Genomic DNA, 12,860 nt, shown 5'->3' on the forward strand with positions numbered 1-12,860 from the left:
GTGCAATTATGTAAATAATTTGCTCGCGCTGAACTTCGATCCTTCGATCATGCCCGCGTATACCTCGACGATGCACCATGCCGCGGTAATACGGTGACATTGACAGCGTCGTTGCGGCTCGATGCGAATGTCGTTGTAATCTGTGATGATGCGCGCAAATGTAAATAAAACCTGCGACGTCGGTAGATAGACGTTGCTCACGTCGCGCGTACTCGTGATTAAAAAATACGGCGCGGAGCACGGCAACGGACCCGCTCGCGTCGTCGAGCCCCGGCGATGCTCATGATCGGCGTTCCCTTGACGGCTGTATCCCCTCGCGTTTAATTGTACCATGATGGGAATATTGTACGAGAAGAGGCCGCTCAAGAGGCCGAGGCTGGGTCCCCCGGACGTCTACCCCCAGGAGCTGAAGCAAAAGGAGGACGAGCTCTCGCTTACGAATGTCAAGCATGGCTTTATGGCCACCACGACTCAGCTGACGGATGAATCTGGAACGGGCAGAAACTACAATGTCACCGCTGCCAAAGTCGGCGCGTACTTCAACGCGATCCTCGCCAAGAAGGAGGAGCTCGCGACGATGCCCGACACCGGTAGGAAGAGACAGCAGATCAATCCCAAGGACAACTTCTGGCCGGTAACAGCTAGGACGAAGAACGGCATTGAGGCTTGGTTCAAGGATCTCTCGGGCAGCAAACCACTGGTCGCTCTTGCGAAGAAGGCTCCAAATTTTAATAAAAAAGAAGAGATCTTTATGATGCTCTGCGAGTATCAGGTACCAATGCTGAGGGCAGCTTGGTTCATCAAACTCAGTTCGGCGTACACAGTTGCAGTCTCAGAAGCCAAGATAAAGAAGCGTCAGTTGCCTGATCCAACCACAGGTAATAACTTCAATACTATTTTGTGTTTGCAAGTTTTATTTTAATGAAATTGAGAAAATAACAGAGAATAACGTCAAGATTATTTTATTTACCTATTAAAGTGTATTGTATTTTTACTAAACTATTTCACATTACATTATTTTTTATCATAATTAAAATTTATATCTTTTACCTTGAAGGATATTAAAAATATTAAATGATAAAAATATGATTGTTTTTTTTTTCTGGCAGAATGGACAGGTACCCTCATAAAATTTTTGAAAGATCAGTTGTCTAAATTGCAAGAGTACTATCACATGGGCAATCATGTTGCTAATACTAGTAACAATAATAGCACAGCAAACAGTTCCTGCGCCAGTAATGGGACTACTGCAACAAATAGCAGCAGCAGCAGCAACAACAGTAACAGCACTAACAACAACAGCAACAATAACAGTGTTACTAATAACAACAGTGCGAGCAATAATGCAAGCAACAGCTCTGTCAATAATCAACCACCCACACCTACTTCAAGCAGTCAGTCTATGACAAGTAGTACAATGAATGAGGAGCATAAATTAGCGCTTAAACAATGGCATTACTGTATACAATTGGCTAAATATATGTTTGAAGAAGGCTTGTTGGATAGACAAGAATTGCTACAGTGGATTCTAGAATTGTTGGATAAGATTAGGTCTTCTCCTTCAGAAGATGGCATATTGAAGCTGCTATTGCCATTAGCTCTGCAATATTTAGAGGAGTTTATACAATCTGAATTACTGGCCAGACGACTAGCATATTTATGCTGTCGTAAATTGGCACATATGTGCAATAATGTTGAGAGCAACAACAATCCGCAGAGTCCGTCCATTACTAAGAACGAAGTTAATGGTAGCAAGGATACTACTGTTGTTACCCAAGGACAATTAAATCTCTTGACAGCTGCTTTCAATGATTATTTGACCTGTGCACACCACAGAGATGTAATTTACAGTTTATCCACTATAATACAGGTAAACGATAGTTTTATTCTATGTTTTATAGTGCTAATTTACATTGCTTGTGGTAAGAATTGATCAAATTGATAGTATCATGTGATAAAGAAATTTATTGAATTTTAGGTCATAACATTAGAGTGTCCCACGTCATTGGTTTGGAACAGCGTTGGCGAAGGAAAGGCTCCGTCAGTTTTGAACGGATCACCCTTAGACTATTTACCGTGTCCTCCCGCAGCTTTGCCGTGTCCACCCGCGAGCTCTGGCAATCCTACAATGAAACAGCTAAGGATCGCGCAGGAAAATATAAGAGCTCGATCTCAGGCAGCTGAAGGCAGATGGTCGTGCGACAAGTGGCAACAAAGCAGCGCTGGAACGACGACCACTAAAGTGTTAGCCGCATTGGACGCTCTTGACCGGCACAGTTTTGATAAAATGGACGGCTCTAATTCGCTTGACACCCTGTACGGAAAAATCTTCACACCACCACCGAAAGATAATTCCAACGAACGTGACACAAAAACGGAATATAATCCACAACAGGATTCTGCAGTAGTTGAAATTCTGTGTGAATGGGCTGTGAGTGCCGAACGTTGGGGGGAACACAGGGCGATGGCGGTTGCTAAACTTCTCGAAAAGAGACAGAGTGAAGCTACTGGCGAGACTAACGATAACGATGATAAAGACAGCACGTGTAGTAATGGGAGTCCGCCTGTGCTTCCGATCTTTCAACCGCTGCTTATGAAATTCTTAGACGTGGACGCACCGGTACTCGATAATACTTCGACTCAATCTAAGGCTCAATTTACAAATTTAGTTCACCTGTTCTCAGAATTGATAAGGCATGATGTTTTCTCTCATGATGCGTACATGTGCACTCTTATTTCGAGAGGTGATCTTATACAAGGTAGATATATATTTTACCTATTTAAAAATTATTACTTAATCATTTTAGTCACTTATAAAGATATCATTGTAATTAAATTATTATGTGGATTTACATTTTAAAGTTAAAGAATATGTATCTCGTGTTCTAAGCATATTTAATATAACAATTTGACACAAGAGACGGTACAACAGGTTAATATATTGGAAGTAAATCGCAAAGATACTTAATGCAGACATTAAATGATTAATTCTATATAGATCAAAATATTTTAGAAATTTTGATAAATTTGCCTAATTATGAAATTGTTTCATTTTAATTAGGTCCGGTGGCTAGCAAACCCGGAACACCTAGTAATAGAGAGCCGATCGATGAAGATAGTCTCTTTCCGGGTATAGATTTAAAGCCGACTAAATTGGAAGTACCGGATCATGGACGTGCTATGGATTACGATGATAGTAAAATCGATGACGATTTAGACAAGATATTGCAACATATTAAAGAAGATCAACAAAATAGCATGGATGCACCAGACAGCCCCAAAGAGGATGCATTGACTGGTCACGGAGGTCATGAAAGTCTTGATTCAAAAATGCCATCAAGTCATAGCAGACACTTATTATACACCACTCATTTTCCGCTACCACAAGTAATTTTTTTAAATATATTTTTCTGTCAAATGATCTTTCACCATGAGATACTAAGCTTCTCTAAACAAATGCTTAATATATTGTAAATTTGGTGGAATTATTAGATACAGATCATACACGTTTATCGTAATATTAATATTGCTAAATTCTTCTGCATACAATTTATAGACGTTATTTAATCTATTGATATATACTTACAGGACGAGACATGTAGCCAGCACGACTGTAATCAGCGACATGTATTACTTTATGGTGTTGGACGTGTCAGAGACGAGGCCAGACATGTTGTTAAAAAAATGACAAAAGAAGTATGTAAATTGTTTGGGAAAAAATTCAGTATTGACGTTGCCGAAGGGGGCAAAGTAAAGAAGCATTCTCGAAGTGAATTCAATTTTGAAGCTGTTACTATGAAATTTCAAAATCTAAGTTATTTCGATCAACACGTTGTAACATGGCAGTGTGCCACGCAAGTGATAGAAATGTTGAATACATTTGCATTGGCTGGTTCATCTTATTTACCAGTTCATGAGCATGTAGCCTTTCTTTTCGATCTGATGGAACTAGCATTAAATATATATGGCCTAATTGACGTTTGTATACAAATTCTGAAAGAATTACCAGAAGTGGAGGCACAATTGACAGCTAGAAATAGTCAATTAGTTCGAAGTTATACTACAAATCTAAGTTTATACGTAGTTGGCGTATTAAGAAGATATCACTGCTGTTTATTATGTAAGTCTTAATCGTTATCTTACACATATGTTTAGAGATTTTTATACATTTATATTATATACATAAAAATTTGACTGTTACAGTATCACCCGAGCAGACGACAGCGGTATTTGATTTACTCTGCAAAGTAGTGAAACATGTATCAAATCCGAGCGACTGCAGTTCCGCCGAACGATGCGTATTAGCACATTTATATGACTTATATTCGACCTGTTCTCTTTTGAAAACAAAATCACACGGAGTGGAGGCGTTTAGTAATGCATATCCGAAAATTCGAGCTGCTCTTTATAGCACATTGCAGCCAACGCCTTCGAGTCACGTTTACAATTCGCAATTTATGGTGGATGTCTTCAACAGCCCACGAAGGGGTGGAAAAATTGAACCGCAATGGGCGAGACAGTTGAACGAGACACCGGCCAACCGTTATAGCTTCGTTTGCAACGCGATTGTTGCGGTTTGCAGCGAGACGGATAACGATAAACTGAATGATATTGCTATAACGTGCGCGGAATTAACTGCTTGTTGTAATGCTCTCAATGCCGAATGGTTGGGAGTACTTATGGCACTTTGTTGCTCCTCCAATAGCTCTGCTTTCTACATCGATGTGTTAAATCAAGTTGATGTACAAGATTTAACTATTCACAATTCTCTAGCTATATTCACATCGATTTTAATTGGTAAGTGGGATACATTTTGCATTTATTAAAAGATATATTACTTATCTCTCTCTGTTAATCTATTAACAGCTTGTTATATTTACAGCAAGGCATTGTTTCTCTTTGGAAGATTTCGTTGTGCATATAGCACTACCATCCTTGGTGAAAACTTGTAACGACGGTCGCGGAGATATTGATATCGAAGTGGAAGCAGGTGCGCGTTTAACTTGTCACTTATTACTAAGACTCTTTAAAACTGTCGAGTGTCCGCAGCCGGCTTTGTATTCGGTCAGTACGAGTCCTCATCCGCTTCCAAGTGGAAATTCGAGGGGTTACAGCATAAAATTGAGTTGCGATAGACATTTATTGGCAGCTGCACATAATAATATAAGAGTAGGACCAGTACTCGCAGTGCTAAAGGCTATATTAGTCGTGGGGGATGCTACAGCTGCTAAGCAGCCACCGAAAAAAGTCGATATACCCTTGAGCCATTCCAGTAAAGGAGGTGGCCCGGCCAGTGTTGGAGTCGGAGTCGGGGTGAGCAGTAGCGGACCTGGTGAACTATCAATCAGCCATATTTTGGGAACTAGCGATATCTTGGGAGGCGGCGATGATCTTGGCCTCGATCTGGCTATGTCTTCGTCCAGTAGTAGCGCCGGCATGACAACAGAAAATGTTAAGGGATTTTCTGATTTTGCTCATCACGTTTTGCGTCAGATCTGCAGCCAAGAATGGGTGTTGGAGAGATGCTTACAAAACCCGGAAGAGCTTTGTCATCAAGACATGCTGCTGGACAATATGCTTACGCCACGACAAGCCCAAAAATTATTACATATGATCTGCTATCCCGAAACACCAACCGAAGCCTTTATCGATCAGAAGACACATATTACGAATATTTTGGAAAATTTGGAACAGTGGAGTCTAAGAATGTCCTGGTTAGATTTACAGCTTATGTACAAGCAATTTGCGCCAGGCTCCAGTGAACTTTCTCAATGGTTGGATACAGTTGCGAAAGCTGCAATCGACGTTTTTCAGTTGAACAATACCTTAAGTAATAAACCTGACAAAAGATCGGGTTCTATATGGTTAGTTGCTCCGTTAGTTTCCAAGTTGCCGAGTGCAGTGCAAGGCAGAGTATTAAAAGTGGCAGGGCAAGTGTTAGAATCGGGTAATTGGTCAAAAACAGCAGGCCGCGAGAGAGGTAGATCCAAGTCGCCTTCACTGTTCAATCACCAACCATTTCTGTCACTTGTACTAACATGCCTGAAGGGTCAGGATGATCAAAGAGAAGGTTTACTGACATCCCTACATTCGCAGCTTTCGCAATTTTTAAATACTAGTAAGGAGGAGAAACATATCGGTTCTGAAGATCCTAAAACTAGAGAAGTATTACAAGACGCGTTGCAGTTAAGATTCAGTCTCGTTGGAGGTGTGTTTGATACGATACAAAGAAATACGACTGCTACGACGGACTGGGCGATTCTACTAGTTCAACTGGTCAGCTACGGTGTTATAGACTTGAATAATAATGCAGAATTATTTACAACCGTTATAGATATGCTAGCAACGCTAATTCACTCCACGTTAGTATCAGATTCGCAGTCAGAGAAAGACGAAAATAAAAAACACTATCAAAATCTAATGAAAAAATTGAAAAAAGAACTGGGTGATAGAAATTCTTCGAGTATTCGCTTTGTAAGACAACTTCTACCATTACCGAAGCTGACTATGGAAGTTATTACGTGCGAACCCGTTGGATGTTTGACTGATACTAAAGGCAACAAGATCGCTGGATTCGACAGCATCGACAAGAAGCAGGTATATTTGGATCGATTTCTATTTTGAGAAGTATTTAATTTTTTTAAATTTTTTTATTGTGAAAAAACATGTTAGTGTTAGTATATGCAAAATGTATAACGTATTGTATTTAAAATTAGGGACTGCAAGTATGCGATTCTCAAAGAGTGTCAGCATGGGAAATCTTAGAAGGTCATAAAAATCCTGCGCCACTTTCCTGGGCTTGGTTTAGAGCTGTCCGATTGGAACGCAAACCGCTTACATATCAGAATGCGCATAAACTCTTGCGATATCACACACACAGTCAAATTCGTCCAGCCAGCCATTATCTGGATCCACCTCCATTACCACCGGAAGATCTGGAGCCGGATAAAAAGGAATCGGAACCTGGCAAAGCGGACACTCCGATGAGTATCGATTCACCAGGTCGAGTTGGTGGCAGTGTCGGTAGCACCGGAGTTGGTAATGCGAATACTAATGGTAAAGGGAAAGCCATGAAAAATAAACGACATAACAGACGAGCGAAAGGTGCTGCTACGCCTACAACACCTATATCGCAACAGATGCAAGTGAGTTTAACTGTGCAATATAATACGAGGAAACAAAAGTCATCATTAATACATCATTATTACATTTCTTTCTTTTTATAATTAACAGCAACCACCATCTCAATTGCAACAAATGGCATTCAGTAATCAACAAGCTCCTGTTGCACAACAGCCCGGAATGTTTACTGGACAACCCCCACAACCCCAACAGCAATGGTACAGTAATCAGCAAACTCACACACCCGCGCAGCAGTACGGATATCAACAGTTGCCACCTACACCGGTCGGTGGACCACGTTACGAGAGACCGGGAATGAATAATCAATCCAAACAAGCTCTGTCGAATATGTTACGTTTACGATTACCGTCCAATCAATTTATGGGATCGCAACAACAGCCACCGAATGCCACACCGGTTGCCGGACCAAACGCGTTCCAAGGAATGCAGAGGCAACAGTTCATCAGGCAACAATTGAGAGCGCAGCACGGAGCGCCTGGCATAAATCCACAACAAGGCATGTTTGCGGCACAGCAACAGCAGCAGCAGCAACAACAACAGCAGCAGAGTATATATGCCGGAATTCAACAAGGTATAAAAAAACGATGTCAGGATATTATTAAAAGAATTGTATTAGCAGAAAGAGGCAGTGTCGTAATTATTATTTAATTTTCTTCCGAATATTTTTCAGTATTTTTTAATCTTTTAATCTATTATTTTTAAGTCTCAGTAAATTACTAGACTAAATTTTTTAAAATGTTAAAATCATAATAAACAGAATTAATAAGCGCGACTTATTGTAAAATATTAAGCAAGTACGATTTAACATGGAAAAAATACAATATTAATGGTCGTCATGTGTAAATGCTAATGTTTTTTACTGGATGCAATTAATATCTGTATAGTTTTGTTTGAGCGTATGTTAATCAATTTTCTTCTGCAGGTATGAATCAAAATTATGCAGGATATGGTGGACAGCAAATGATACAGCAGCAACAGCAACAACAGCAACAGCAACAGACGCCACAGCAAACGCAACAGCAGCAGCAGCAGTTGCTTCAACAACAGCAGCAGCAGCAACAAGGCATTTTGAATCAACAACAAAATATGATGTTTCCTAATCAGCAGCAAATGATGGGTCCGCAAAGAGGACAGGAGTATATGCCACAACAAAGAATGCAGCCTACCGCTACGAGGCCGCCATATTTACAGGTATGTTTAACAATAAGTATAAGTATATATTCTTAATATCTAATATTATAATGAGATAATGAATTAATAATATAATGAGATAATTAACTCGAAACCAATTCTATTTATCTTCTTTTACAAATATACATGTTTACTTATACCATATTTCTTTTCTAATCTTTATTTTTACTTTTCAATACACAAATATAACTTAGATAATGAATATTTTTGCTAAAAAAGGATTTAAAATATTTTTTAAGCTGAAGTAGATTACATTCGGCTTTATATATTTATTCTATACTTCCTAATGATAATTCTTATATAAATTAGCATCAACGCGATATTACGTTAGAACATGATAAAATAAGCGTAAGAATTGAAAGAAAGATTTAATAAATGTGCTAAAACATACATCTTATTCATTTAGGCGCCAAATGTAACAATGAACGCAATGGGACCAATGGGTGGAGGTGTGCAAAACCAACCTGCTCCTCCGTACCGACAATCTGCTGGAAAACCAGGTGCAGTAGGAGTGGCGGGGGTAGGCACGGCCAATGTCAGCTTGCAACAAAATCAGCAGTTCCAACAGGTATGCCTTTAAAAGATCATTGTAAGATATATTGCAGAAGTGCGATAAAGAATTCGTGAATTATTATTATTAATTGTCTTTACTTTTTTATAGCAACAAGCGATAAATCAGCAGCGTATGAGACAACAAATGTTGGCTATGCAGCAGCAGCAACAACAACAAGCACAGCAGCAGCAGCAGCAGGCCGCTCAACAGCAGCAACAGCAGCAGCAAGGTGCTGCTGGTGGTCAGCAACCAACGCCCCAACTCGTGACGCATTTACAGAGACACTTGAGTCAACCACCGCAACATTCCTACTCGCATCAACCACCACCTTATTAGAGATTCAGGCTTTCTAAAAAATTCAGGAAAAATTGAATTTGTTTAATATCTGTTGGTTAGATACGTAGAAATGAAAGCAGATTCTCTCTCTCATTGAATTCCAAACTGCTAAATAAGTAAACAAGGTTTGCGATAGAGCAAAAGACATGATCTAAAGGAAGATCTTTTTATTGGACTTGCAGTAATTTTTTATCAGTCAATATTTTATGTATTTGGCTATATACTACCGTATTTTTTAATACAATGGATATAACAAAATCATGTTCAAAATTTACACAAATTTCAAAAAATCATTTTCAAAATTTAATTAAATTGAATGCCAGGACTTTTACTAATTAGATGTTTTAATAACTAATTATTGCGACTACACTTTAGGTTAATTGGACATAAAAGAAGAGAATGCTTTGTGTATTATATACAATAGATTTTTTACGTCTGATGTGTCAAGAGTCATGTTTTAATGATCTTATTGACCCAATATGCTAAGGCAGGATATAAAAATTCTAAATTGTAGCACATTTTTTCTTTTTTTATGTTAATTCTCTGTAAAGTATTAATAATATTGTTACGTCCCTGTGTTTTGTTTCTTTATAAATAATATTTGTAATATGCTCGAGCAATATAGACCAATCGAAGCAAGAAGACGATCATTTCTAGGTTTTTTAGATAAAGCAGGCTGCAGGAGACATTTTCGAATGTTGAAATATTTATCTTGAGAAGACATGTCGATTGCCATTACTTACATAGCGGATATTGTAACGGAACACGAAGCACAGGAATGTAACACTTATTATATGTAGTCTCTAAAGTATTAACGACAATGATAGACATATGGTATAAGATCAGGCACACTATAATTTATATTATAAAGTAAATTTATTGTTACTGTTATCTGACTATTTAAACGGTATTTGTATATCACATTTTTTACATAGAATTATATATTAACACATTGATCGTGTATGATAGAAATAAAGATAAGTATTTAATGAGTGTACTCAGTAAGAAATGACAGTAGCTACTATAGAATTCACACAGACTCGAACAAAACTGCGTAATTCAAATAGTTGGCAAAATAAAGATAATAAATCAATAAGTTGCGAATTTAATTTCTAGCATGCGTCTCGATATTTTCCTCATTCCCGATATTGTACAAAAAGAAAAGAAATAAATAAACAAATTATCTCATTTAATATACATTAAAATATTTTTTATTTTATTTTTACATTACAAATAATATTGCTGTAATAATTCTCTATTATACGGCTGTTTCTAACATTTATTAAACATTTTTAAAGTTATTTCTGTGTTGAATAACGATTCTGTTCATTCTATTCGCATTTTCTGCGTTTATTTTCCGCAAGATCTAATTGCGTATTCAGTGCGTCTAAAAAGATTGTAATCGAGTCTCCATATTGTTCCCTTCTTGGACCGTCGTGCGTGGAGTGAAATTAATCTTATGCGCGTGATCAATTTAGATTGATCACCATTTTTCCTCTTTCTCACTCCGTATAAATCCTGTTAATTCAGAAATATACACGAGAATTCCTCAAGTAAGCTTCGTGCAATCGTAGCGTCACTCAATGTTTCAGATAATCCTGATATTTCGATCAGCATCTTCTGTGCTCGTAATCGCGTGACAATACGATACATTCCGTGAAAATCGTGCGATACTTTGCTATTTTCTGTCTGTTCAATTATTCTAATCAGAATTATTCTAGTTGCAATGTTGTATCTTTTGCGTTTTGTCGACTATATACAGACGCTGCGCTTCGATATTCATTGTGCTGAAAATCTGAAATGCACGTATACGATTTTTAGCAAGTGGCAGTCAGAGCCGGTGTACGCTGATATGGTCGCGATAATATCAACCTTAGATATATTCTATAAAAGTCTTGGATATTTTTTCTAGAAAACTGCAACTCTATGGGTAAATAAAGCTTTTCTAAGGAAAACGATTATTATATTGAGTGATTGAGATCATGCTCGCAGATGCTCGATAATCGCTTTGCATTATTTCTATATATAGATAAAAGCGTCATTTATCCACGGATTTGCGGTTTTTTAATAGTATCTCGCTGATGGTAATATTGTAAAAGTAGCGAGTCGCATTATTGATTGGATGACGGTTTCGGCGGTTATTTTCATGTCTTCACGGTAGCTGGCTGCAGCGTTAGCTTTTCCATCACGCACACAACGTACGTAATAATCGATTGAATCTTTCACACTTGGATATAATCACGTCTTATAAGTTATTCAGCTTGAATTCAAATTCGATTAAAAATCATCGGTTTTTATTCGATCGCCACCTCTTGGAAGTTGGAAGGTCATCGAAAACTTATTTTAGACGACCTATCATTCGAGTATCTAATTTTTAGAGTAAAGGTCTACTTGTTAGGATTATATATTTTTTAAATATGTGCATGTGTTTTTAATATATGTGATATACATGCGTTTAGTATATACGTGTTAATATATATTTTGTTGTGCCATAAATTCTGTTACTAAAAGAAAATGGATTTATTTCATAACTAAAATAAAAAGCAGCATAAACTATATGCTCGTTTTATTGCATTGATCAATTATAAATATAAAAATAATTATATTATTAATTATTTAAAAAATGTCCATCTTTTACCTTCAGAAATTTTTTCAAACGGTCAAACTTGAAACTTTCGTGGCACGCAAAACCTCAATGAGTATCACGATTTTGTCCTCGCTAAATTAATCTTTAGAACTTTGATATTTCGGTGAGATTTGGAACAAGATCTCTCCTCTCAAATTTAGAGAAGAAGAAGCATTTAGGAAAGATTTGTTCCAAGCCTCACGGAAATATCGAGCCTCTAAAAACCAATCTGGTAAAGCCAGCAACATCGAAATTTTGTGTCGCGAGAGTTTGAAGTTCGATCGTTCGTTTGAAAAAATGTGTGAAATAAAATTATAGGTACAAGATATTTTTATTAATTATAATTATTTTTATATTGTAATTGGTCAATGCAATAAAACAAGTATACGTTTTACGCTGCCTGTTACTTTCGTTATGAAATAAATCCATTTTTCTTAATAACATCAGAATTTATGCCGACTATATTAACACTATTGCTATATATATTGTCTAATTATTTAAATGCTTTATTATACGTTAAACGGCACGTAAAGTGCTAAATGGAACTCTACTCTGAACTCTAACACGAATTTATACTGATCGTTTAAAGCTTCATATATTAATTACGTAAATTACGTTTCTCACAAGGTTTTAGTTCGCGTACCGCTAATTAATGTCTGGAATTGAACGCAGTTAATTATAGTTAAATTACGGGATTAATCCTTAATTCGAATCTTAATACCGTCCCGGTCGCGCGATCGAATTTATTATTACGCGTGAAAGAAAGAATCTACATGAAATAATCGTGCATACAATCGCTGTATTTATTTTCCAGCTGCCGTTGCGTTTGTCGCTAGGGAGCTTTTCTCGGAATTCAAACGATCATCTCATTGCTTTGGCCAATCGGGTGTTTTTGTTATCGCGCGCGTTGTAAATTCGGCCACATACGCCGCGCGCGCGAAGTGGCCGAAGTAAGGAGTGAGGGTGGGGGGGACAGTTGACAGTTCTCATTTCCCATCAGGACACGGCCGC

The 12,860-nt window shown here is 37.7% G+C and overlaps 1 protein-coding gene across 1 annotated transcript; it reads left to right on the forward strand.

The window, feature by feature from the left end:
* Positions 1–331: 331 nt before the first annotated feature.
* On the forward strand, positions 332–10,319 carry LOC112463013 (mediator of RNA polymerase II transcription subunit 12). Its single transcript, XM_025029144.1, has 12 exons — positions 332–878; positions 1,110–1,870; positions 1,979–2,759; positions 3,062–3,387; positions 3,589–4,120; positions 4,204–4,797; positions 4,883–6,597; positions 6,717–7,145; positions 7,234–7,714; positions 8,066–8,334; positions 8,741–8,902; positions 8,996–10,319. The coding sequence occupies exons 1-12, from the start codon at positions 332–334 to the stop codon at positions 9,221–9,223; spliced, it is 6,825 nt and encodes a 2,274-aa protein (XP_024884912.1). The 3' UTR covers positions 9,224–10,319.
* Positions 10,320–12,860: the final 2,541 nt, after the last annotated feature.

The sequence above is a fragment of the Temnothorax curvispinosus genome, unplaced genomic scaffold (genome assembly GCF_003070985.1).
Source record: "Temnothorax curvispinosus isolate PA1 unplaced genomic scaffold, ASM307098v1 QBEX01012990.1, whole genome shotgun sequence".
Lineage (NCBI taxonomy): Eukaryota > Metazoa > Arthropoda > Insecta > Hymenoptera > Formicidae > Temnothorax > Temnothorax curvispinosus.